The sequence below is a fragment of the Synchiropus splendidus genome, chromosome 19 (assembly GCF_027744825.2).
Source record: "Synchiropus splendidus isolate RoL2022-P1 chromosome 19, RoL_Sspl_1.0, whole genome shotgun sequence".
NCBI classification, from domain to species: Eukaryota; Metazoa; Chordata; class Actinopteri; order Syngnathiformes; family Callionymidae; genus Synchiropus; species Synchiropus splendidus.
Genome location: NC_071352.1, coordinates 7,433,671 through 7,459,314, shown reverse-complemented (window position 1 = coordinate 7,459,314; position 25,644 = coordinate 7,433,671). Strand labels below are relative to the sequence as shown.

At 41.8% G+C, this 25,644-nt stretch overlaps 3 protein-coding genes across 5 annotated transcripts; all 3 read right to left on the bottom strand.

The window, feature by feature from the left end:
* Window positions 1-2,447: 2,447 nt before the first annotated feature.
* On the bottom strand, window positions 2,448-12,742 carry LOC128751384 (uncharacterized). The gene is made up of 12 exons (XM_053852344.1): window positions 12,649-12,742; window positions 10,974-11,069; window positions 10,700-10,903; window positions 10,496-10,624; window positions 10,049-10,337; window positions 8,097-9,098; window positions 6,849-6,906; window positions 5,450-5,543; window positions 5,176-5,379; window positions 4,971-5,099; window positions 4,527-4,815; window positions 2,448-3,830 (listed from the first exon to the last, which is right to left on the bottom strand). The coding sequence occupies exons 2-12, from the start codon at window positions 11,053-11,055 to the stop codon at window positions 2,636-2,638; spliced, it is 3,675 nt and encodes a 1,224-aa protein (XP_053708319.1). The 5' UTR covers window positions 11,056-11,069; window positions 12,649-12,742; the 3' UTR covers window positions 2,448-2,635.
* Window positions 12,743-12,906: 164 nt separating this feature from the next.
* On the bottom strand, window positions 12,907-19,101 carry cant1a (calcium activated nucleotidase 1a). Of its 3 annotated transcripts, none has more exons than XM_053852510.1 (4): window positions 18,962-19,101; window positions 15,261-15,920; window positions 14,192-14,395; window positions 12,907-14,131 (listed from the first exon to the last, which is right to left on the bottom strand). In XM_053852510.1, the coding sequence occupies exons 2-4, from the start codon at window positions 15,895-15,897 to the stop codon at window positions 13,761-13,763; spliced, it is 1,212 nt and encodes a 403-aa protein (XP_053708485.1). In that variant the 5' UTR covers window positions 15,898-15,920; window positions 18,962-19,101; the 3' UTR covers window positions 12,907-13,760. The 3 variants fall into 3 exon arrangements, with proteins under 3 accessions (XP_053708485.1, XP_053708484.1, XP_053708486.1); XM_053852509.1 differs by lacking the exon at window positions 18,962-19,101 and adding an exon at window positions 17,878-18,551; XM_053852511.1 differs by lacking the exon at window positions 18,962-19,101 and adding an exon at window positions 16,090-16,438.
* A 1,065-nt stretch (window positions 19,102-20,166) lies between these two features.
* Window positions 20,167-23,383, bottom strand: syngr2a (synaptogyrin 2a). Its single transcript, XM_053851926.1, has 4 exons — window positions 23,173-23,383; window positions 22,011-22,248; window positions 21,809-21,945; window positions 20,167-21,262 (listed from the first exon to the last, which is right to left on the bottom strand). The coding sequence occupies exons 1-4, from the start codon at window positions 23,269-23,271 to the stop codon at window positions 21,065-21,067; spliced, it is 672 nt and encodes a 223-aa protein (XP_053707901.1). The 5' UTR covers window positions 23,272-23,383; the 3' UTR covers window positions 20,167-21,064.
* Window positions 23,384-25,644: the final 2,261 nt, after the last annotated feature.

The following is a 25,644-nucleotide window of genomic DNA, read 5'->3' as shown; positions in this document are numbered from 1 at the left end:
TCAGCTTGGAAGTTCACAGAAACGGTGAAGTGAAAAAGTGAAGTAGAAAGGATTGAAAAGAGAAGTGACACATCAGTGATGAAGTAACAAAAACTCTGGGCTCCTGACAGCCAGAATCAGCTCCCCCTGCTGCCTCTGTTTTCTCATGACATCACAACCTGCTTGAATCTTCACAGTCTGCAACTGCTTTTTTTATATTGTGTCAACATTTGGCTTTAATTTGTGGGAGGCCGGATATGTACAAAAATGCAACGTAAGCAGCCCCCTGTGTACCCACTACAAACACGAGAGAGCTGACAGGAATGGATTGGAGCAAAATTATAGACCTGCAAATCCAGGAATACTTTTGAAAAGGAAGTGCCCAGCAAGACTGAAAAGGAGTGCCATTATGGCGACTGGTGGCTGCTGCGGCAGTGACCCACATCCTCTATAACCCCCTCTACTCGCATCTATCAGGACCCGACATAACAGTGTCCCCTCTTCTCTTTAGGTTTTTCTATCACCAGGGAGATTCCATAAGGTTTCCAACATTCTAGCAGCATTTGCTGTGTCCGCAATGACAATGTAATAGTGAGTCACTGAGCGTCTGGCTGACGTCCGCGGAGCATTTACTCAGACACAGTTCTGCGTATGTCGGTGGTGCAACGATTTAACCTTTTAAACTTTTCGTGACGGGATTCCGACGTTGCATGTCTGAGACAAGCTCTTTTTCATGAAGTGGGATCAAGATCGGGGTCATCTTCAGTTACGAGAATTCTGCAAGGGACCGCCCTGCCAAAGAAAGAGCTGAGCCAAAAGGGTCACACATTTCTCCCTGAATGTTTTTTTCAATGCCTATATTGTTTTTCAGTCAATATTCTTTTTTCAGCCATTTTTTTCTATGCCAATGTAAGCTGGCCCTATTCTAGCCCCACAGTGCAGTCCCCAGGAACACCTCACTGCCCCTAGAAAAGAGCTAATGGGGCTATCCTTGGAAAGGGAAGTCTGGGCCTCTTGACTTTCACCACTTCCGCTGCTGCACAACCTCATAGAAAAACAATGGAGGATAGTGAATGCTTCATATTTAACAGGCAAAACTTCACATTTGTCTTCTCTAAACTTGGGGATCTTAACCTTTTTTATAGAAGAGTCTAAATATATATATATATATATATATATATATAAATATATATATATATATATATATATTTTTTTTTTTTTTTTTTTTTTTTAACTTCAAAGAATATTTAAATGACGTGTAAGTATTGCCATAAAATGTTCGAATTAATTTTCAAAAGTGCTTCAACAGGTGCTTTCATGAACAGCTTTTACTGTTGGGGTACGACATCACTTTCTTTGTCATTTTTTCTTTTCAAGAACTTCTCCATAGTCTCCATATCACAGATTTGCAGCTGTCAAGTCAATTCAAGGACTCACTACTGCCACCATATGTGGCTAATGTATTAAAACTGAGCGTCTCGTGGCCCTCGGGGCCCAAAAGGTGTAAAACAAGACAACTTTTAGCGGCCCTCAAGGAGGAGGCCCCGGCCCTATGGTTAAGAATCATTGCTCTAAACATCAATGGCAGATCATAGATCATAGTCACGAACTAGAATAGTGGTAAACCACTCCCACCCAGATTAACATGATGAAATCCCAGAACTTTTCCTTCTGGTGAATAACAAGCCTCTCACTGGGCACTGAGCCTGTTTGACTGTCATTGGCTGAATCACACTTTCACAAGCCAAGCCACCAAAACAATGATCGGAACGATGAGCAGAACCCGCCTGTTGGGGCACGTACGGCTGCAGATGAACTCGTCTGGTATGGAGGGAAAACTTAAACGTTCTGGCAGATTCCATGATTCACTGAGAGGAAAACTGACGTCACACAAAAACTCACACTTCCGACTGTTTTAGAAAGTATGTACAGCGTGTTTAAAAATACTTGTGCGGCTGTTTGATGGTTTAGTGGCGAGAAAGTTCACCACAGTAAGAAAGTCCCTACTTGAGGACTACTTTTATGCCCTTGTTTTGCTAGTTTAATTTCCCTCTGACTTTCATGGATGTTTCCTAATCTTGTCCGAGGGCTGCACGACGTCTGTGACAAGCTGTGTGACAGACGTCTGTGGCTGTTGGCGTCACAGGTGGGATTGTCACGATGACGGTGAAAGATTTCCGTAACTAGGTCGAGTCAGTGAACTTACGCCCCAAATTATTTCATAGTCAAGGTCAGTGTGAAGGTTTCCCAGACACTCTCCCTCTTAGTTATATATAATAGAGTAAAAACACATGACGAACAAAAGGATTATTCCGCAAAGTCATGAATAGTTTCAGGTGTACAGGAAGTTACAGTTAAAATAACTTGTGTCGCTATTAGTCACATTCACCTTTGGACAATCAAAACATTATTTAATCTCAACATATTTTTTGGATAAAGGGAGGGAACCGGAGTGCCAGAGGGGAACATGCAAAGAGATGGAAGCAATGGGAATGTGCTCGCAGTTTATTTTCATTCATACTTGTAAAATCAACAGTAGAAATCATTTTCTGATATAGAAATGAAAAGACGACAAGCTCATAGAACTGATTTGAGTTGTACGTTCTCAAGCAAAATGTTGATGCAAGCTGGATAAAGAAGTGGCGCTGCCGTGGGGTCAGACATACAGTGGCCGCACAGCAAAGCGAAAGGAGAACTGTTTGGTGGGACAGGGGTAGGACATGGTGCTGTTCTGGGACCAGTAAGCCAGGCCGTCTTTGAACTCCTGAATGTGTGACAGGAACTTGGATTCACAGTACACCAGGAGCCGGTTGTGGTAGACAATTTCGTGGTTTGTGTTTTGAGGTTTGAACACCGCCACAGGGGCGGAGTCACAGCTGAAGCCGTAGTTTGGACAATCTTGAACTCGGGTGAGGAAATTGGTGCTCCAGCTCAGCATGTCGTTCTTCAAGACCATGGTGCTGTGAGCTGGACAGGTAAAAATGTTGGAGCTGTACTTAGGAGCACTGGTGGGGTAAAAGCGGCGGCTACTGCTTGCAACCCTGCTTCCCGATCTGCCGCTTCCACGCATGCTGGCATAGCTGCTACCATAGCTACTGCCGCCATAGCTACTGCCGCCATAGCTACTGCCGCCATAGCTGCCGCCATAGCTGCCGCCATTGCTGCCGTCATAGTTGACTCCAAAGAGGTTTCCATAGTTGCCATAGCTGCTGCCCTGTCCCAGACGCACCTCTCTGCTCCATGGGCGTCCAGTGTAGATCCTGAAGTGGTAATCGACATCATTTTTATTGAAGTCTGGGTGACTCTCGAGACTAGTGATGGGCAGGACATGGAAAAGCAAGGCCTTCAGGATTTTGCTACGATAGACATCTTTGTGTGTCTCATAAACCGTGTTGTTAAACTCCAGCTTGTAGAGCATCTCGACTGGGATCATCGGGAAGCGAATGTGACTCAAGAGGTCGGCCTGGCTTTCCAGAGAGGAGTTGCTGGCGAGAATCCACCTCTCCACTGACTGAAGAAGAGAATACTCATTATTCAGGACCAGGTCTGAGCGCAGCAGGAGAGACTTGATGACCTCCAGGGAAAGAGTGGGCCAAGCTGGGGAATTGGCCAAGTTCTCGATGTTCCAGGCCAGATATTGAAGGCAGTTCTCCTGAAGAACCAAGTCGCTGGTTTCTACTGCGTAACTATACAGGGCCACCTGGCTGTGAAATGAGCTGTCCTCAGTCAGAAGTCCGGTGAAAAGACGACTGCTCGCCTCCATCAATGATTTCACGTGAAATTTAGACGCGATCCAGTGGAAGCACTGCGCTGAGGAGTAGTTCACCTCCACTTTGCCGGTGTAGAGGTACCTAAAACACATGGGACATTCACTCAATTAAACGTCCAATATCGGAAACAACCTCACGATACGATACACTCCACGATGCTTAGGTCATGATACGATGCGCATGACGAAGCTTGGGTCACGAAATTGCAGTATTTGACTCTGAAAAACAAAAAAATCTAAAAAATCATCAGGACAAACCCTGGTAAAACTTTCCCTGATTTGAAAACATGACATGCATCAAGCTTGTCACTTAAACCAAACTACTGTTACAAAGAAATTATTATTATTATTATTATTCATTGAACAACACAAGCAGTAGCGGCTCCTGAACATGTTTGATAAGGGGCCAATATAATTATCATAAGCTTAATGTTCAATTGTTATTTTAACAAATTAAAGAAGAAAAAAAACAATATTAAGAGATTAAACATCTATATTATATTAGCGCTTGAAGATTTTCCCGTGATATATAGCCAGAGTCCACTAAACTGAGGGACAAGTAAAGGATATGTCCAAACTAATAAATTCAGGGGTTTTTTTTCAAGAATAGCGCCCTCTACCTGCAACTAGTGAGCATTTGCTTCTTAAATTATAAAGCTGGGAGTGTAATCCTTAAACTGGTGAAGGCTGGTGGAGGAGGTCAACTACTACAAGTTGTTGTATGTGGGTCTTCGGTAACATGGGGGAAAGTTTATTTCAAGCCTCCAGGTCTTCCTACCTGATGAAAGCAGTGAAGTAGGGTTGGCAGGAATGGCTGACGTTGACAGCGATTTCGCTCTCTCCGTCCGCCAACCTGAAGGCCGGGTACTTCCACAGGATGGACTTGTGGGCACAGATGGTTTCAGAGACCATCTCAAAGGAGCCGTCCGCACTCCTGACCGCGGTAGGACTTTGGACCACGATCTGTAGGTCGCACAGGGCCCTGCTGTCGAAGAGCTCGCCGAGGTCGCTGGATAACTGGATGCTGTGATCCAGCCAGTGCGAAGTTTCGTTCAGGTTTCCATTCACTATTAAAAACAATGCACTTGAAGGTCAATGACAAAACCAGAAATAAGGGCCTGTAAGAAGCGCTGCCCTGGACAGGTTGCGAAGGTATCAGATTAGAAAGATGTCAACAAAATAAATCCAATATTTTCAACACAAAATCATCTGTGTTCATTACCTTCACAGGCGATGGCTGCATCCTCTTTGTGGGTACAGTCGGTCACACCCCACTCCTTCCGCCCACAAGAGATGAGATTGTGTTCCGAGCCTTCACATTTGACCTCATCCAGCCAGATAGGTCCAGTAGCTGTACAAACCAAGAGGATGCATTTTTTCAGAATGGAGCACCTTCTGGTGGTCAAAAGAAGCAGCTCAATCCGCACCTTTTTTGAAGTTGTTACGATTGAAAACAAATTTGGCTCCGGGGAAGTTGAGCTGGCGACACACAACCTGAGCGTCGGCCATGTCCCAGCCGTCGTCACACACCGTCCCCCACTGTCCGTTATGGTAGATCTCCACTCGGCCCTCGGAGGCTTTGCCGGAGCCCACGAGCCTGACGTCACCGTCCATCACCTCCAGAGGATTGTCTGAAACATTCCACCTCAGATGAAGAGGTTCCAACAAAACAGAAGTCCTGATGAGGCACTTTCTGCTCACCAAGCATGGGGAACAGATGCGCGGTGACTTGGAGAGGAAGCAGCAGCAGCCACAGACCAGGAACTATTCCTCCAGACATCATCTTTTTTTTTTGCTGAAATATGAAAATAAAGAGGAACTGGGAGAAAGGAACTTCGTAGTATCAGTTTCGTAAAATACAGGAGACTGAACAATAATATAAACGACAAAAGTGCATGACTTTGAGTCATAATTCTACTTGATAATAAATGTAGACTTAAGCATGGCTTCACGGCCGAACCCCACCTGTCGATTAATATAACTCTTACTTTACTTTTTACTGTTCTATGACTGGACCACCTAACTTTCTACCACAGGTGGAGTGTCATGGTAGGTCATCTATCATACGTTTGTGTTTCATTAAAACCCTCAGAAAACATTGTCAACTTTATTGGACCTTTGGAAAGATGTTAAATATTTTTATTTCCATTAAACAGAACAACAGAACATTTCCGGGGTCGCAAAATAAGAAGAGGAATATTTGAAACAATGTGAGCAAACAGTGTGAGAAAACAACATGTGAGTGCTCAAAAATGAATAATTGAATAAGAAAAATAAAAACTGGGTGGAAAATATTAGTATTTGCATTGGAATTTTGTGAAAATGTCGACATAAAATAGATATTTTAAAATAATTTATTCATTTATTTTTAAAAGAAATTAAAATTCCAGAAAAAAAATTCCAGAAAGAAATTCATTTACATACAATACATACAATTTCTTGTGTAATGGGTCCTTAAATAAAAGCTTTTAAAGGTGATACAAATTTGTTTGCAAAATATCTGAATTACGACACAATACTTCCGTATTTTATATGTATGTATTAGATAATTTATGCTGACAAATGCATGCTCATCTTTCTGCAACAATATCACTCATTCAATTGTTTTCATTGTCATTATTGTCTTAGAAGCTAAATCTTAAATCAGCATCGATATTCAGAAAATTCAAAACAATGATCATGCCAACCACAAAAACATACATATGAAAATTAGTGTCAGTTACAATTATGAAAGCAAAATAAAACTATGCTTGACGGCGAGCAGGTTTATTTATGCAGGTATGAAAAGGCAAAAATACATTAAATATCATAAATAAATGATTGAACTATAAAATCCAAAATAAATACACCAGTTATGTTCAAATATGTTTTAGAAAAGCAAACAATAAATAGACTGACATGGATTTTTATGCAGTTTTGCTTCAAAAGTAAAAGTACTGATAGATGTATATTTGAGCAATTTAATGTCAACAGTCCGAAACAAACTTAATATTAAATATTCTGAATGCAGCGTCATTCTGCTTTGTAGCATTGTATTGTTTTAATGAATTGCATTTTAATTTAATATTGAAGGAGTTATGATGTTTATTATATACATTACCTCAGTCAGCGCTTCCGGATCAAAACCCGCTCTACCTTCGCTCTTACATGTCCCTGCTCTTTATATACTATTGCTCCGGGGGGTGCAAAGATTCACTTCACTAATCCTGTGGACTTGAGTTTCATTTCACTCTGTTGGCCCCTTAAGTTCCGACTGTAGCGGCATTGGTTTTTTTAAGGCCATTTCCTGTAATATATTGGCTTTTATTCAACTATATTTTGATTTATTTTCTCTCAATATTACACGACTTTTTCATTTTTATCAAAAAATAAATTTCCTCTACTGCATTATTTTTTTTATATGTTTTATACTTAAATACAGACATTCAACATTTTATTTTACTGTGAATTACTCGATGAGCACGTGAGACTACATATGTGAAGAAGAAGAAGAAACACATGAGGGCCCCTTTAATAAACTCAGCTTTTTAAGTCAAACAATTTTGACGCAAACTGCTCAGGAAAAGAAGCATTCTGACTTCGGGTTGTCCTACATATTCACAGGGTTCTACTCTCACTCAGATACCTTTGGTGAAGTCGTCGTAGGGGGAAGTACAAAGTAAAGCCAGAAGTGTGTGGAGAGTTCATCATATCAAAAGAGGTACTGTGCAGTAAAAGACACAGTGGCGTGATTGTGAAACGTTTTATTGTCATTTTATTTAAATCACTTCCACAGTTCCGCTTTAATAACTTCCTTGTCTAACATGATTTATTCGTTGCATTTTATGCGTCTTTTAAAAACATGCAAAATCCCTTTTCTGTTTCATTCTACAGTGTGTGTTTCTTTAAGCGTGACTGTTTTCTTTTTCCCCAGAACACATGATGGCAGCTGGAGCCTATTCCAGCAACTTCAGTGGCTATTCCTACATGGTTTAGATCATCACACTCACCTTCGAACAGTGTAGAGACATCAGTCAATCGCATCATGTTTTTGGACACCATAGTGCTTGAGGGGAGGATGCATTGAAACATAGAAAAGGTTCCAGGACACGGAGTTGCCGCCATGATAAATTGAAATTCATTTCATTATGGGAGTGAACAGAGTTTGATGAATGAAAAGAGGCAAGGGAATGTGCTCTCAGTTTATTTTCAGCGACAGATGTAAAATCATCAGTAGCATGGAAATCATTTTCTGATATAGAAATGAAAAGACAGCAAGCTCTTAGAACTGATTTAAGTTGTACATTCTGAAGCAAAATGTTGATTCAAGCTGGATAAAGAAGTGGCGCTGCCGTGCGGTCAGACATACAGTGGCCGCACCACAAAGCGAAAGGAGAACTGTTTGGTGGGACAGGGGTAGGACATGGTGCTGGTATGGGACCAGTAAGCCAGGCCGTCTTTGAACTCCTGAATGTGTGACAGGAACTTGGATTCACAGTACACCAGGAGCCGGTTGTGGTAGACAATTTTGTGGTTTGTGTTTTGAGGTGTGAACACCGCCACAGGGACGGAGTCACAGTTGAAGCCGTAGTTTGAACAATGATACACTTCGGTGAAGACGTAAACGCTCCATCTCATCAGGTCTTTCTTCAAGACCGTGGGGCTGTGAGCTGGACAGATCAAACTATCAGAGTAACTGCCTCTGTAGCTACCATCATAGTAGTTATAGTTGATGCCCTGTCCGAGACGCACCTCTCTGCTCCATGGGCGTTCAGTGTAGATCCTGAAGTGGTAATCGACATCATTTTTATTGAAGTCTGGGTGACTCTCGAGAGTAGTGATGGGCAGGACATGGAAAAGCAAGGCCTTCAGGATTTTGCTACGATAGACATCTTTGTGTGTCTCATAAACCGTGTTGTTAAACTCCAGCTTGTAGAGCATCTCGACTGGGATCATCGGGAAGCGAATGTGACTCAAGAGGTCGGCCTGGCTTTCCAGAGAGGAGTTGCTGGCGAGAATCCACCTCTCCACTGACTGAAGAAGAGAATACTCATTATTCAGGACCAGGTCTGAGCGCAGCAGGAGAGACTTGATGACCTCCAGGGAAAGAGTGGGCCAAGCTGAGGAATTGGCCAAGTTCTCGATGTTCCAGGCCAGATATTGAAGGCAGTTCTCCTGAAGAACCAAGTCGCTGGTTTCTACTGCGTAACTATACAGGGCCACCTGGCTGTGAAATGAGCTGTCCTCAGTCAGAAGTCCGGCGAAAAGACTGCTCGACTCCAGCAATGATTTCACGTGAAATTTAGACGCGATCCAGTGGAAGCACTGCGCTGAGGAGTAGTTCACCTCCACTTTGCCGGTGTAGAGGTACCTAAAACACATGGGAGTCATTCATTCAATTAAACGTCCAATATCGGAAACAACCTCACGATACGATACATATCACGATGCTTGGGTCACAATACAATACACTTCATGATGCTTAGGTCACAATATGATACACATCATGATGCTTATGTCACAATACGATAAGTGTCACGATGCTGAGGTCACGATACGATACGCACCACGATGCTTGGGTCACAATATGATACACATCATGATGCTTATCTCACAATACGATACGTGTCACGATGCTTAGGTCACGATACGATACACATCATGATGCGTAAGGTCGTGATGCTATATACATCACGATGCTTCGGTCACGATACGATACACATGATGCTTAGGTCGTAATACGATACACATCATGATGCTTAGGTCGTGATGTGATATTTATCACGATGCTTAGGTCACGATGCGATATGCATCACAACGCTGCGGTCACGATACGATACATATCACAATGCTTATGTCACGATGCGTTTCGCATCACGATGCTTAGGTTACGATATGTATCGCATTGCTTAGGTCATGACATGATACACATCATAACACTTCGTTCACAATACAATAGTCTCATTATTAGAAATGGAAATTCTACACAGCTAACACATTACTACCCCAAATTAGGCTCTCAAACACCTCTTCCATTCCTTTCATTGGTTTGACTGCGGACTGATTAAAGCATAAGCCATGGTCCACCGACTCTGCTCAGCCAGTCGGCTGAATACATTCAGCTTGTTCTTTGTGAAATAAGCGCCCTCTACCTGCAGCGGAAGAGCATCATCCAAAAGACAGGAGAAGGTTGAACATGCAAAATGTTTAGGACACAAAAAGATACTAAAAGTTGTTGTGGTTTCTGAGTGGGATCATGAGGCGTCCTGAAAACTGGAGACATGTTGGAGACATGAATATCAAGCCTGCAGGTCTTCCTACCTGATGAAAGCAGTGAAGTAGGGTTGGCAGGAATGGCTGACGTTGACAGCGATTTCGCTCTCTCCGTCCGCCAACCTGAAGGCCGGGTACTTCCACAGGATGGACTTGTGGGCACAGATGGTTTCAGAGACCATCTCAAAGGAGCCGTCCGCACTCCTGACCGCGGTAGGACTTTGGACCACGATCTGTAGGTCGCACAGGGCCCTGCTGTCGAAGAGCTCGCCGAGGTCGCTGGATAACTGGATGCTGTGATCCAGCCAGCGCGAAGTTTCGTTCAGGTTTCCATTCACTGCAATTAAAAACAATGCACTTGAAGGTCAATGACAAAACCAGAAATAAGGGCCTGTAAGAAGCGCTGCCCTGGACAGGTTGCGAAGGTATCAGATTAGAAAGATGTCAACAAAATAAATCCAACATTTTCAACACAAAATCATCTGTGTCCATTACCTTCACAGGCGATGGCTGCATCCTCTTTGTGGGTACAGTCGGTCACACCCCACTCCTTCCGCCCACAAGAGATCAGATTGTGTTCCGAGCCTTCACATTTGACCTCATCCAGCCAGATAGGTCCAGTAGCTGTACAAACCAAGAGGATGCATTTGTCAGACTGAAGCACCTTCTGGTGGTCAAAAGAAGCGGCTCAATCCGCACCTTTTTTGAAGTTGTTACGATTGAAAACAAATTTGGCTCCGGGGAAGTTGAGCTGGCGACACACAACCTGAGCGTCGGCCATGTCCCAGCCGTCGTCACACACCGTCCCCCACTGTCCGTCATGGTAGATCTCCACTCGGCCCTCGGAGGCTTTGCCGGAGCCCACGAGCCTGACGTCACCGTCCATCACCTCCAGAGGATTGTCTGAAACATTCCACCTCAGATGAAGAGGTTGCAACAAAACAGAAGCCCTGATGAGGCACTTTCTGCTCACCAAGCATGGGGAACAGATGCGCGGTGACTTGGAGAGGAAGCAGCAGCAGCCACAGACCAGGAACTATTCCTCCAGACATCATCTATTTTTTTATGGCTGAAATATATGTACAGCAGGAAAATAAACAGGAATTGTAGTTAAACAAAAACAGGAAATTCTTATAGTTTGAATATGTGAACGACAAAATGACGTTAATATGAGAAATAATTTATTTTTTTTAAAAAGGAAAATGTTATAATCACAACTTCAAAATAAACACGGGTGAGTGTATTTGTTAGTTTATCATTCGTTGTTGCCTCATTAATAATGAACAGTGTCATGCTAAATAAAGCTGGGAAAATTCACTGAAATTAAATGAATTAAATCAGCAAAAACCCACCATGTATTGAAAAATATAATAAAACAAACTTGAAATGTAAAATAAATTATTCTATTCATTTTTTAAAATTTTATGTTATTATTTTATTTAAGCAGTAATGACACTCTAGTAGCATGGTAACTGACTGACCTCTTCTGCACTCGCCTGTTGCCTTCATGAAACACTCGCAGAGATTGAATCGTAAATAAGTCGGACAGTAGATATGACGCCGTGGACAAAAACTCGCTTTCTTAAACCACGCAGCGGAGTCTTCACTACTGCGTGGTGGAAAATACTGTACACTAGTGATGTGCGGATCGATCCTGAAATATTGATACCGGATCTTGATTCTCTAAAATCGATTCTGAAACCAAAATATCGATACTTTCGATACTAAAGTATTTTGAGGTAATGAATATTCTTAACAGGAACACGAAGAAAAGTAACTAAACTATTGAGATCCTGTCTGACACGCGGTTGGAAGATCTTTTAAATTATACAGTGTAATGACAGTAAAACAGCCTTTGTGAAAAATGAACTAGAAAAGATGAATAAAACACAAGTTTAGCAACCAAGTATTGTATTATTTTCAATCAAACTTCAACTATATATATATATATATATATATATATATATATATATATATATATAGCATGATAGCTAATATCGTATTGGTATCGCCGGCACCAGCCTGAATATTACTCAGTATCGGATCGGAAAGGAAATGAGTGGAGTCGAACATCACCACTGTCCACCCACTGTTATGTTGATGCAGTGACGCGCATCTGTCACTGGAGGTCACTCCGCGTCAATATAAAACGAGTTGAACAAGCTGTGGAAGGGAAACGCGTTCTCCTGAGAATAAAGTTGAGGGAATAGTTCCAAGCTACGTTACGAAGTGCTTCTCACCATTTTCTCTTCGCCTGTATTTTCCATGTTTTATTTTAAAAAGTCGTAAAAGTAGACGCATACCTCGATCTCCGCGAGTGTTTTTTTTTATTGACGTGTGGAAACTGCTCGTTGTCTACAGTCGAGAGCGCAAAATGGCGTGTAACAAAACGTTCATATCTGGCCGATAAGCAACGCTGAAAAATCTCGGCCTTGTCGAGTGTCGGCCTCGGCCCTGACTCTAACATCAGCCGCCTGGTCTCTCGCTGCTGCGCCCGTCTTGCTCGGCCAGAAAGCTGTCAATGTGGTTCTGATCCACAGGGATTTTCTCCTGCTGCCAGCGCCGAGCTTCCGAAACTACCCTATTAACGGCAACTTCAATGAATAATGCCTGAAACATGATATAATCGAGAACGTTTTGTACACTACCTGCCAGCTCTTTGGGTTGAACCCCGTTCCAAAGGTTCACTTGAGCAATCCAGCAGAAATCCGTTTCATACTTTCGTTTGCACTGACAAAAAAAAGCCCACTTCCTGTCATATTTATTCAGACAAGTACTGACAATAATCCAGTACCGCATGGATCCATCTGATTTTCAAGTTTCATTTTACTTCTTCACCTTCACCTTCTTCTGCCGCTTATCCGGAGTAAGGTCGCGGAGGCAGCATTCTGAGCAAGGAAGCCCAAACTTCCCGATCTGCACAAACCTCCTCCAGCTCTTCCCGGGGGATCCCGAGGCGTTCCCAGGCCAGACCGGAGACATAGTCTCTCCTGGGTCTTCCCTAGGGTTTCCTCCCAGTAGGACATGCCCGGAACACCTCCCCAGGGAGGCGTCCAGGGGGCATCCAGTTCAGACGCCCGAGCCACCTCAGCTGGTTCCTCTCGATGTGGAGGAGCAGCGGCTCCACCCCGAGCTCCTCCCGGATGACCGAACTCCTCACCCTATCTCTAAGGGTGCGTCCAGTCACCCTGCAGAGGAAACTCATCTCAGCCGCTTGTATCCGCGATCTCATCCTTTCACTACCCAAAGCTCGTGACCATAGGTGAGGGTGGGAACGTAGATCATTTTACTTCTGTTTCCGTTAAATTAACTTTCTTGTACCAAGGAAGAACATCCTGTTGTCCCTCACCTTTGGCTCTTCCCAACTTCAGGTGGGTGCAGCCAAGTCTTTTTTTCAGAGATACAAACCGTTAAAAGTAGAAATACAATTTCTTTACTCACAGAACCATATAACAATGTGTACAGTGTTTTTCAAGTTGAACCAAATTGTTGACAGAATTACGCTCTGTGGAGGGAGAACATGGAGAGCTTTCGGTATGTGTGAGGAAAACGGTTGAAAAGCAATATCACAGTTTTGTAAATTCTTGTACATTCATTACGACAGGCTAAGAGTCTGTGGACGGCCATGTTTGTTATGGCAAAGCTTGTTCCTTAAAAGTCTCCTCTGTTGGGAGCATGATCCAGTCATGGATGGAGTCTTGTCGGCCAGTGGAGAGACAGCGACATGAGTGTAAACTCCAGGCTCAAAAGACCAGTCCAGCTATATAAACTCCAAACCTTCGTACTTCACATCTCCGATCTTGGTCTCCGGGAGGATAATCCGTCCGTCGAGTGTGAAGGCCAGAATATAGGTGGCGATTTTCCCCGCGTCTTCCTCCGACTTGAGCGCCAGGATGATCTGGTCGTCCGTGTTGGGGACAAACTTGAAAGAGGAGAATCCGTGCGTGGGGTTCAGAGAGCCGATTCGGCTCACCTTGATGTCTTTAAAGTCAGCGGAGGAGGTGAGGGCGAGGTTTGTGCCCCGCCGTTCGTCGGCCACTTCCTCGTAGCGCTCCATGCTCGCTCGACGAGGGAGGAAGAACCAGCGCTGCAGCGTGTCGCTCCATGCCGCTGACTCGTGAATGAGGTACCCTGCGGAGATGTGACCTCAGTGTCAGGTACAGTAGCAGCTACGGCTGAGCTCATCCTCACCTGGAGGCTTGATTCCCGCGGCGGACTTCAGTGCTTGGTAGTGAGGAACCCAATTCTTGTGTTGAACATCCCCTCTGAAGCCTACGACCTTCACCCACTCTGGGTTGTTGTTGACAAACACTCCCTCAGTGGTGGTCCACTCCTTACCCAGACCCCCAACATAGAGATGCTCGTCCTTCACCGCCAACCACTCAGCTTTGAAACCTGTGAAACACAAACCAACAACTGAAACGCTACTCTGGATTGGATGGATTCGGTTACTTCAACAAATTCCAGTGATGGTGGAATGAGAGCAATGATACTCACCAAAATAGGACATTACTATAAATAGATTTTAAAAATTTATAATTTGACAGTCTTATTTCAATAAATATTAACAGTCATTAGCTGATATTTGCAAACATTTATTAGTTTCAGAAATATATTTACTGAAAAATGTAATATTAAAATAAATGTTAAATGAAAGTATACAGTTTTAATTAAAAAGAGAAATTTAAATACAGTAAATATGTATTATATTTTGTGCTCAACATCATATTTTTTGTGCTCAACAAAAACGTCATGACCTTTTTAAAATGAGAAATTATGGATTGTTTAAAACAGGATAGACATTGTATTCTTAGAAAATATATGAATAAAAATAATATTGTAATTTTTATTCATTGTTTTCTATCAATACATAATAATAACACATTTCTATCAACACACACACATATAAATTTAAATTAAAACATTTATATATATTTTACTTTTAATTAACAATTGCTTTCATAAAATGTTCTATTTAAATTAATAATGAGAGAAATGAAATTTCAATTTTAGTAAGATTTTGTTGCTGAATTGTTGCTTGTTTGCAGAGTATCAGTCCAAGTAAAATATGTATTTAATTTATGATTATTTATATTTGTTTAGCTACAATAAGCAGCAACAGTATTGAGGAAATAATTAAATGTGTTGCCTTTCGTCATTTATATTTTTTTTACTTGTATGCAAAAAAATGTGCATTGAAACAAAGTACATATTGCACTGCTGAGCAAATGTCATGATCACACACAAATGAAAGTCACACCTTTGGAAACGCTGCCATCTCCATCAGTCAGGATGACCCAGGGCACGGCCTTGTCCCCATCGACCTGGTAGACGACGCCGGTTCTGTCATCGACGGTGTAAAGCTTCCCGTTGAAGACCACCAGCTCCGAGAGCTCCATTCCTCGACCCTTCTCTGCCAGGTGGCTTTCCAGCACCACCTTGTCTGCATCCCACTCCACTGCCACCTTGTCACCACTCTGGGACACTAAAACATGCCCGCGTTTCATGTAGCTGAACCAGGTCAGCTTCTTCTCACTGGCTGAGTTGGTGTCCAAGTCGGCGATGACGGCTATGCGGTAGCGGGTTCCGTGCGGCGTGCGCTCAGGCGGACTGAGCGGGTAGGTGTCGTTGTAACGGCGCTCGTCTTGCGGCGAGGCGTGGTGAACCGCCTTGTGGTATTGCCAGCCGTAGGAGCGGGAGCCAGAGCTCAGGTGCATGAGGAGCAGGACCAAAGCTACCGAGACGACAATAGCCACGATGGGCTTCCACTTGAGGCGGAAACGTGGGTCGGTCGTGTTGCCCATGGACGCCAGCATGGGGAGGCCGCCGACAGAGATGCGCAGGTTTTTCATAGACTCATTCTTCTCCGAATCAGAGGACGCCGGAGGTGAAGGCATGGAGGACGGGGGTCTGGAGTTACCTACAGAAAAAAAAAAAAAACGTAGGAATCAGAAAACCTCCAGGAAAGAATCCCTTTTGAACAAACAGAGAGCCAAAGATAAGTTAAGCAGTTCTTCAAATAGCAAAAATGATTTCATAAAAGGAGCCTAACAGAACCAGTTCAGCGAGAAAAAGAAAGCCCTACGTACTTCCTCTTCATTTCTAGTTTTTCTTCATTCCCAATGCCGTCAAATCTGAAACAAATCTTGACTCCAGTGTACAAATAACATCCACAGTGACAAAGAGACGGAACTTAGTGTGAAAATCCGGGACGGCAGCCTCTTCATGTCAGTCGTGGGCGGAGACATTAGTGTGAGTGTGAGAGTGTGTGTGTGTGTGTGTGTGTGTGTGTGTGTGCCAAAGCAGGTAAATCAGGAAATGCACAGGTGTCACCCACAGTTACGGATTATGTGTCACCAGTGAGTGTGAGACCCAGAGAAACCTTTTGCTTCTGTAATAACACGGTAGTGACTGTAAACTGGATCAAAACCTTTTTGTCCAACTAAAATCTTCTGTGCAGAAAAAAGAGGAAGGAGGAAACCGCTTTCTTACACTCCCAACCCATGGCCAAACCAGTTAGAATACCTTGATGTGGAAGTGTAACCACACAATTACAAGGTTTATAATTATATCCAACATGTTTTATTGTGATGCAATGATCTACATTAGCACAGACGACTAGCCAGAAGACATGAAAAAAAGAGCTTTAGAACTTTTCCATCAAAACACTTTTTGGTTCTGTATTCATCAATAACATTTCTTGGCAACCAACTACGCCTTGTGTTGTGTAATGACACACTTTTAAATAACTCCTAGTAACTATTTTCTGTCATTGTCAGCAGTTATTTGTCAATATACTATTGTTAGTATGTGTGTTTGTATGAACGCACTAAAACATAGAGGTTTATCCAGATTAATGGTGACCATCCTCAGCTACTGTCGCGGTGCATATTGGAAAGATACGACAATATCGCGATACCACAATACTGTGACTTATTACGACACAACAAAAATCACACATAAAGTAACAGTCAAAATTTAAAGGACAGTCGTTGTATGCACACACTTGCAAACAGGATATGCCACGGTGACACGCAGCTGAGAAGCTCTTTGGCGCCATCTACCGCACGGAATTTTTGATGAAATGAAAATTTCCATTTTCAAAAAAAAGAAGATAATATCAACATCAAGAGATGATGTATTGATATTATGTAAGAGGATTACTTATACGTACTGTTCTCCTCTTCACCATAAACCAATCTGCCTCAATATTTCCTTGTGAGTTTACAAGCTTTATTTGTATATTGCCTCTTTTAAATACAGTACTCTGTCAATCTAAACGTTGCTCAGAGTGATATAACCCTTCTACACAAATTGTGACTAGGAAGCATGACTTGCACGAGCAGACAATCCTGTTGACTTATACACACACAGACACACCTTTGCAATAATCCTGTCAAGAAGAGGATCCCTACAGTCACTTTAATAAATCACTAATATATTAACAGCATACAAAGGTCAATTGCTCAGGCAGTTAAAAATAAGTAAATAAATAAAATATTATGTTTCCAGCTAAAAAAATGATCAGAACCAGCTTTAGAAGATCCAAACTTGTAGCAGTCTGCAGAAGCAGTGTGACTCTCGCAGCTGCACAGACGGAACTCTGACCAAAACATCAAGCCGCCTGCTGCTCTCAGTGTGTGGAGGTTCCCCCACCACTCTCAGCAGAGTAGAGAAATGTGTGTAATCTAACTGAAGCAGAATTCCTGAGACATCTAAACCTTAGCAGCTTAAACGCAGCCATGTTCCTCTCAGGAGCTGAAAGACTCATTCATATGGAGGCCCTGAGCCAAACAGCAGTCCATTATAGCCACAGAACTGCGCTCAAACAAGAGAGACTTGATGTAGAGCAACACAACCTGCCAGTGAAAACTCACCCCTGCGCTTCCTCCTGTTGGACAGCTGATCGCGAGGCATCAGATCGATTTTAAACTTGCTCCTTCGTAGTGATTTGTGCAGGTTGTTTGCCTCACAACAATGACTAAGGATAATCAGAATGGTGCTGGACTTTAACTAGACCGGCGGGATTATGTGGAGTCCAAAGGGCCAAAGCGAGACGGCGGTAAATACATGGCAGAGGTTGTGTCATTCACGAGTCTGGAGAAACATTGACCGACTACACAATGCCCAACCGCAGTGACGCACGCCATTCATAGTGACAACAAATGACCCTTGATACTACAGAGGTCGGTTTTACTAGAACACACCTCAACAGAGGACATCTGGATCCTTTTCCTGAGGCATTTTCAGGAGAACCAGGAGTGCTTTCCAGCTGCACAATCGCAGTCTCAATCCCACCTATTGATCAATGTTTCAGGCGAAATGTCTTACAGTAAAGACGATAAAGCCAACTGGAGTCACCCCCTAAAAAATCTGAATTTTGGATTAAAGTTTAGAGCTCATTTTTCATCATAACCAGATTGATTTTTGCCAGTCCTTTTAAAAGAAACAGTGAGAAATGATGGTGTATCTTCGGCACACAGCGAAAGATAGCGCTCCCAGACGTATTTTACGGTTTGTACTTTGGCACTTGAGCACTGATAATAAAAGGACTAAATGATGTCTTTTAACATCAGAAGCGAATTAGGTTCAGAGAGCTGTGTGGCGTCTTCAAAGGGGAGTCTGCTCTTGAGTTTGCCACATGACAGCAAAGCTTCACTCCCAGATGCTATCTGCTCTCAGATGATGGCACCATCATAAATAGCTCTTCAACAAGGAGGCTCATAAATAGTTTGCTGGAAGGCCAACTTCTATAGCGTTGGAACAGATGTGGAACCAGCTGCTAAAAATACAAATAACGACTGTGAAAAACGCATTGAAGTTCATTTACTTTTCTTTTCCTCACATTCAAAAGCTGGATCATGAATGGCTTGTGTGTGTACAACAGGCTCAGGAGAGCCACAACTACAAGCACAAACCAAACAAAAACTCTTTGCGCTTGGAGGTTTGCAGTCTACTCACCGAACACATTAAAGGTTCCTCTCGCCGTGTTACACCAACGTTACATCACTCGCCTGTTCCTGGCTGCAGTTGAGATGCCATCGCTGTGGAGCTTCCTTCACCGACGTCCACCGTCAAGACGAGCCTCCATTACTTCCTGGATCTGGTGACGTCACGCAGGCATCGACGTGCGCAGTCCATGCTGCCTTCAGGGGCTGGCGGAAATATCAGTAACCACGTCTGAAATAGGCGTTTCACTACTTTGAACCGGTTTACATTACAATTATGTAAACACAGTAAAAGCCTTTTTACTGAACTTGAAGCAGTCGTGTAAATCGTGGACAAGACAATCGTTAATATTTACATTCATTCAAATGAACACGACTGTTCAGAGGAATATGGCGGAAATTCAGGAAACAACTACAAAAATATATAAAGTTATATTTATTTAAATATTTTAATGCCACATGCTAAATACATTATACATTATTCATAACTCAAATACATAACCTGTAACCTGTATATATATATATATATATATATATATATATATATATATATATATATATATATATATATATATATATATATATATATATATATATAAACCAATAAAGATGTTAAGAGGTTATGTTAACAGGTATTTTTTTCAGCAACATTGAGCATTATTTTTGATGAAACAAAACATGCTTTATAATTAGATTAGATTACATGGCCTTTGTTAGACCCACAGTGGGGAAAGTCAACAATAACGCGTCTTTGCTTCGTATATAGATTTGAAAACAGCTTTAAAGAATAGTTATAATTATAGTTATAATTCTGTGTTTTAATATTCAAAAAGTGGTAGTAGTAACATTCATCAAATAACTTCTCATAAAATCTTGTCAGTCTCCCTAGGTGAACAAATTCAGCTCACCACTGCCCCCTACTGCTAAAGAAAGTTATATTTAAGGGCAACTTATAGCAACACGAGCAAGCTAAACTTGTCTATTACAAAACATTTCAAGTTGACGGATAATCTTGAATGTTTCATTGAAGCTTCCAGCAAGATTACAAAGGGAACATCAGAAGTATTTCCTGCTTTTCTCTCCCAGTGATCCAGGGCAGTGGGGTCGGGAGAGCAGTTCCAGCACCTTGCACATATTGACTTTGTCATTCAAATATTTATCGAGGGAGCAGGTGCCGGCACACGATCCTGCCGGGTGCTGTGAGAAGGATCCAAGTCAGAGGCTTAACCAGCTTTTATTTGACCAACATTGTGTGGCACACAATACCGCAAACAGCACTTTGAGGAATGAGAAGCTACAGAATTCAAACGGCGCAAGAAAAGAGAAGAAAAAAATAAGTGGCTTGATTGTCGTGTACCTGAACAGAAAGTTTAACGTATTGTATGTGTCACAATGTTCTCGAGGTCACAGGAATGTCTACTTAAATAAAGGAATAAAGGCACATTCAACAGAGGTATTGCATTCCTGTCAGAAGACCCTCAAATAAAACATAATTAAAGGAGTTCATTGGCAACACAATCATCTCAGTGCACACGAGTCGCTTCTGAAGTTTACAGAATAAACTTTACAGTAGATATTGGGGACATTAGAAAGATTAAATATATGAACAAAGAGTAACTTCTGCAATACCTGAAATGCCAATTGACACATATAACATGGGTATATACACTAAGACTCTGGACCGTCTGCAGCAGCACGTCCACCAGTGGCTTCAGGAGGAACCCTGTTCATAGAAGTGAGTGAGGAAGCAAGTGTCATCTTTGTTCCTGGCAAGTCAAACAATGTGTGACGATTGATTAAATCTGAAAACTAAGAGGCTTAAAACTTCTGATCAGAACTTTCCTCATTCTTTCTGAACGTGCTGACCTCAGTCACATGAGGAAGCAACGGAACGCCCAAAAAAAAAAAAAAAAAAAAAATGGAACTGCTATCTTCTCTGACAATCACAGAGAAACAAGACTCTTCACCCGCCACTCGCTGCGATCAGAAAAGCGAAGCAAAACATCTCCAGAACACGTCAGTGCACACAGGTTGAGCAAACGCCTCCAGCAGGGGGAAACCTGGAGCGGAGAGAAGGGTCCACGGGGTTTGGCACGGGGCTTGAAAGTCACTTGGGTCAGTAAGTGGGCGGTTGGTACTCCCCAGGCTGCTCCTGGTTTTGGGAGAATGGAGACTGCTGGTAACTAGAAGGGGCTCCGGGGAACTGGTCTGGTGGGTACGGAGCAGCTGGGCCAGGCGCCGGGTCTTTGTACTCCAGGTCAAAGTCGCTGATGCCTTGACTGTAGCGCGAATACGCCAGGTAGGTCAGCAGCCCCTGAGGAGGGAGGGAGGAAGTGTGTAGTCAGTCTGAAACTTGCCATTTAAATCACTTCCTGAAGAATACGCTAAGCTTTAGAGGTACTAAGGTTAAGAGATGACAAGCAGCCTATTTTTATATTTACTAAAATCTACTGCCTGGTTAAGTTTTTCAATTGTTGAGATCTTAAGTTCTGCATGTAGAAGGTCTCCAGTCACAAGCTTTACTTAATTTCTGCCAAGGAGGCTGGTTTGTTTGTCTGTGAGTAAAATAACTTGAAAAGTTACTGACGGATTTGGATGGAATTTTCAGACACGCGTGACACGGTACTAGGAACAAATGATTCCATTTTGGGAGTCATACGGATCATTTTTCAGCCAGCAATTCAGCAGACGAGATACACAATTCCGGCTTAGGGAATGAAGTGTTAGCACATAATGATATTCTATAAGGGGAGTGAGTCGAAAAACTATCTCCACAAACCATGGATGCACTTAAAATAAAATATAAATTCATGAAAATACTTGACAATTAATGTTCTTTTATTTGGACGCAGAAACTCACCCATGAAAAAGTGGAGAAGAAGGAGAAGGCAATAACAGCCCGGGCAGCATCAGCAGGAATGGCGGTGGAGTCTGCCGTTCTGTTCCACTGGTTGGTCAGAACGCAGAAGCAGACGAACCACAGAAAAGTCCAAACACCTGCGAGCAGAAGAGTTTTTTTCCGTCATTGTCAAGAAGCTTAACAGGAGGACAAAGCCGCCTACCTGAGACACCCAAGTCGGCTGTTACGATGTACTTTCGCTCTTTAGCATTGCTGATTTGAGGAAGGTAGGCATCCAGTAGGAGGAACAGAACACAGGCCAAGAAGGCGAGGACTCCGACCGCCACGCCATAGCTACAGGCACTGTTGTTACCATTGAACATGCAAACAAGGTCACTCTCAGTATTAGGGTTAACGTAGCCTTCCGCCGTGATGGTTGCAAAAACCACAATGGAAAATATCTGAAAACGACAAGTGAAGTTTGGTCAGTTATTTGTGGAAAAAATATATACTTTCCTTAGCCATTCACAGCGAACAAAATACCTCATCTGAAAGAGCAGCAAACTAAAATAGAAATGCATGAGAGTACATGATTCACCACTAACGGAAAGTGTCTTTCCTTTTCAGTCATTCAGTATCTTACTTCCGCTAATTTAGTCAAACTTCATCTTTACTCTTTCAAAGGCAAAAACTCAAATCTGAATGAACAAAAATAACCTCAACGGGGCAAAGGTGATTCAGAAGTGTTGACAAGTTATTATATTTTATGACCATTTAGTTACACAATGACAGAGAAAAACACCTTCTGAGTATGCAATTTGGGTCAAAATAATTGTTATTGTTTCGATAATACTCTCTAGAATACAAATACAGTTTTTTACACTTGAAGACAAGAGCTGTTCAAATAAATCTATATTTTAATGGAGGGAATGTCAGATCTACGTGTAGATATGTAAATATTAATGAAAACAATTCACATTACTATTACAATCTTAATCTAATTTGCCACTTTATTTGAGTAACAGGAAGTTTATACACAATATTTCAGTAATGATGAAAACAAGTAGACAGATGTTATTGAAGATTATTTGACAGGACTAAGCAAAGTTAGTAAAAAGAAGGATTAAACAACTGTTGAAGTTTGTTGGTTTAGTGACATTGCACCGGATATGCTAACCGCCACTAGCTTCTGTCATCTGGTTCCACCGCAAAATCACCATTTGACAGAGTTGTTTACAGTGTCTTCATTTGATACTTGGAGGCCACATTACCCTTTGTTAAATAATTTTCACCGGGTCGACAGCGAATGTCTGAAGGACTGCCATGTCGGTTTGGAGCGTTAACAGCTGGTACTTTTGTGCGCTAACAGTGTTCCGGCTACTCACCCAACTGAGGAAGCGCAGAATGGTCTGCGGCTGTTTCACAAAACTTTCGGTGTCAAAAGCTCCACCGGCAAGCGAGGCCCCGTAAGCGCTGGCTTGCATCTTTGGTGACTATCAAACAAAAACTTCAGATAAAAAAAACAGAAAGTGAAGAGCGAAAAGTTTCGCTTTGTCAAAACAATCCTTCCTGAAAACTTCTGGAAGCCCCGCCCCCGTGATGTGTTCAAAGGCCCATCGTCAACAGAGTGACTCAGATCTGTCACGCTGTATTTAGCGCACTGTTGTGTTCAATGACCATTTAAGTTGCAGAAAAATGACTTTCTGTTCAAATTTTTGACAAAAATACAATATATTTTTACTTCAAAGTTGATTTTAGCTATCTGAATTGAATTTTGTTTTACGACAGAGTTCAAAGTGTACTCTTTGAACTCGTTTCTTTTGCCCGGATTCAGCGAGTCTTACCATACATGGCAACAATTGAATGACTGAACTGCTAGTTCACACATACAACCACTAGAGGTCACTGTTTACTCATGTGTTGTCGTATGGCAACGATTCGACCAAAAATAGAAAAAAAGGTTCCCAGCACGAGCCTTTTAGAAGAGCATATTTTCCGTTGCTTTCCATCAGAATCAGAAGTGGGGAACCCATCAACTAGGAAAGTGTTTTGAAATAAAATAAAATAAAATATTTCTGGAGTTTCTGGTATCAGTAAGTAAACTCGATTTTAACACTAAATATAAAATTGAGTCCCATCAGAAAAAGTGATAGATGGAATATAATAGAAGAATTCGGGATACAAATATATATTTTTTTAATCAATTGATGCAATTCTTATTCTAATACATATGTAAGAAAAAATGTGCAACATGTATTTTTAAGGATCAGTTATCCAACACACGAAATGACTGGATCTTCAGAACAAACATCTTTCATTTCTCTTTGCATGACATGCCTTAATATCATTATGATTTTATGTTAGTGCCTCAAACAAGGCAGGTATTTTTGTTTTGTTTCTTTACCTATTTCGGTATATCCTCAATTTTTCACTTTCATTGGTGATGGTAAAAGCTTGACGTTTCAATGAAGCCTGCAAGATGTTTTTAGGTGTTAAGCAGTTGACATCCATAAACATTATGAACAACTTTATAAGTGACAAGTAGAAGTTATGGGGTTGTTATCAACCGATCCCCAAGTGCGTAAATCCGTATTGGATGTGAAAACGTGCTATTGAGCCAACCCTGGGCCGCAATATGCTGAGGGACGACAACAATAGAGACCTTTAGGTCCATGACAGCACTGACAAGCTATTTCAAGTTGGATGTCAGAGGAACGGAATTTGCTCTCTATCGAGACTCTGAACAGTCATGTATCTTGAGTGACACTAATTCTTTGTCTCCCAGTTATAACTAAGAGTTAGTTACAGGTGGAGGGATGTTGAAGACCAGGATCGTCAGGTTGTCTCAGTGAAGTCACAAAAAATAATGCGACAACACACGAAGCACCACAGAGTAACTGATGCTCTGTAAATCGGGAGGGTTGTAAATGAAATGCTCAATATCAGTATCAACAATGACACTGAAAGATATTGTGTAGCATTTAAAGATGTGATCTGAGATCTGAAACAACACAATGAAGCAAAAACATATATGGTACACTCTCTTCTTTTATATGAAATGATATTAACCCCATCATTTCTCGGTTAGAAATGATGAGTCAGAGTGATCAATTCGTGAGCATCCATTGTTGTTGTTGTAGTTATATTTATTATTACTGTTTATTTTTATGTTATTCTCTTTTTGTTGATCGGATTCTGAAAAAAATGAAATACTGCTGTCTAAGGACAAAAGGTTTTCATGAGCAATAACACATGCTTTTGCCCCTTTGTTAATGTAATTCAAGAAATGTATGCTAGTTATTTTTAGTCATTTAAACACACAATTCATCTTCAAAATATCTTCTGTTTTAGCTTGTGGCAACTGGCTTTAACAATTGGATCGTAATATTGAAAGGCAAATAACTTTTTTTTTTATTGTTAACATAAAAGATGATTCGTGCCGCGTTGCTCTCTAAAAATCAGTCAGCTGTCTGACTCAGACAGACTCGCTGGAGACCAGTGAGTTGCCTAATGTACAGACAGACAGAAACCCATCATTATGTCATCAGCGCAACAAGCACTGACATTTGCATTAGATCTTTCCACAAAAACAAATTCTGCAAATTCCAACAGCAACATTTGCGATCAACACCTGCCTCACATTCAACGTCCTCAGGGTTAAAACACAGCTAAGCAAATGTAATGTACCAATTTTAAGATATGACCTTAATAATCTTCATGCCAGGGAATTCCACTGTTTTACAGCATTATAACAGATGAATGACACGTCGCAAAGTTTCTGATTTAAATATAAAGTCGGTCTTTGATCTAAGAATCTCAAAAATTCTTCAAAATCTTGCTATACAACCTGCTGAAGT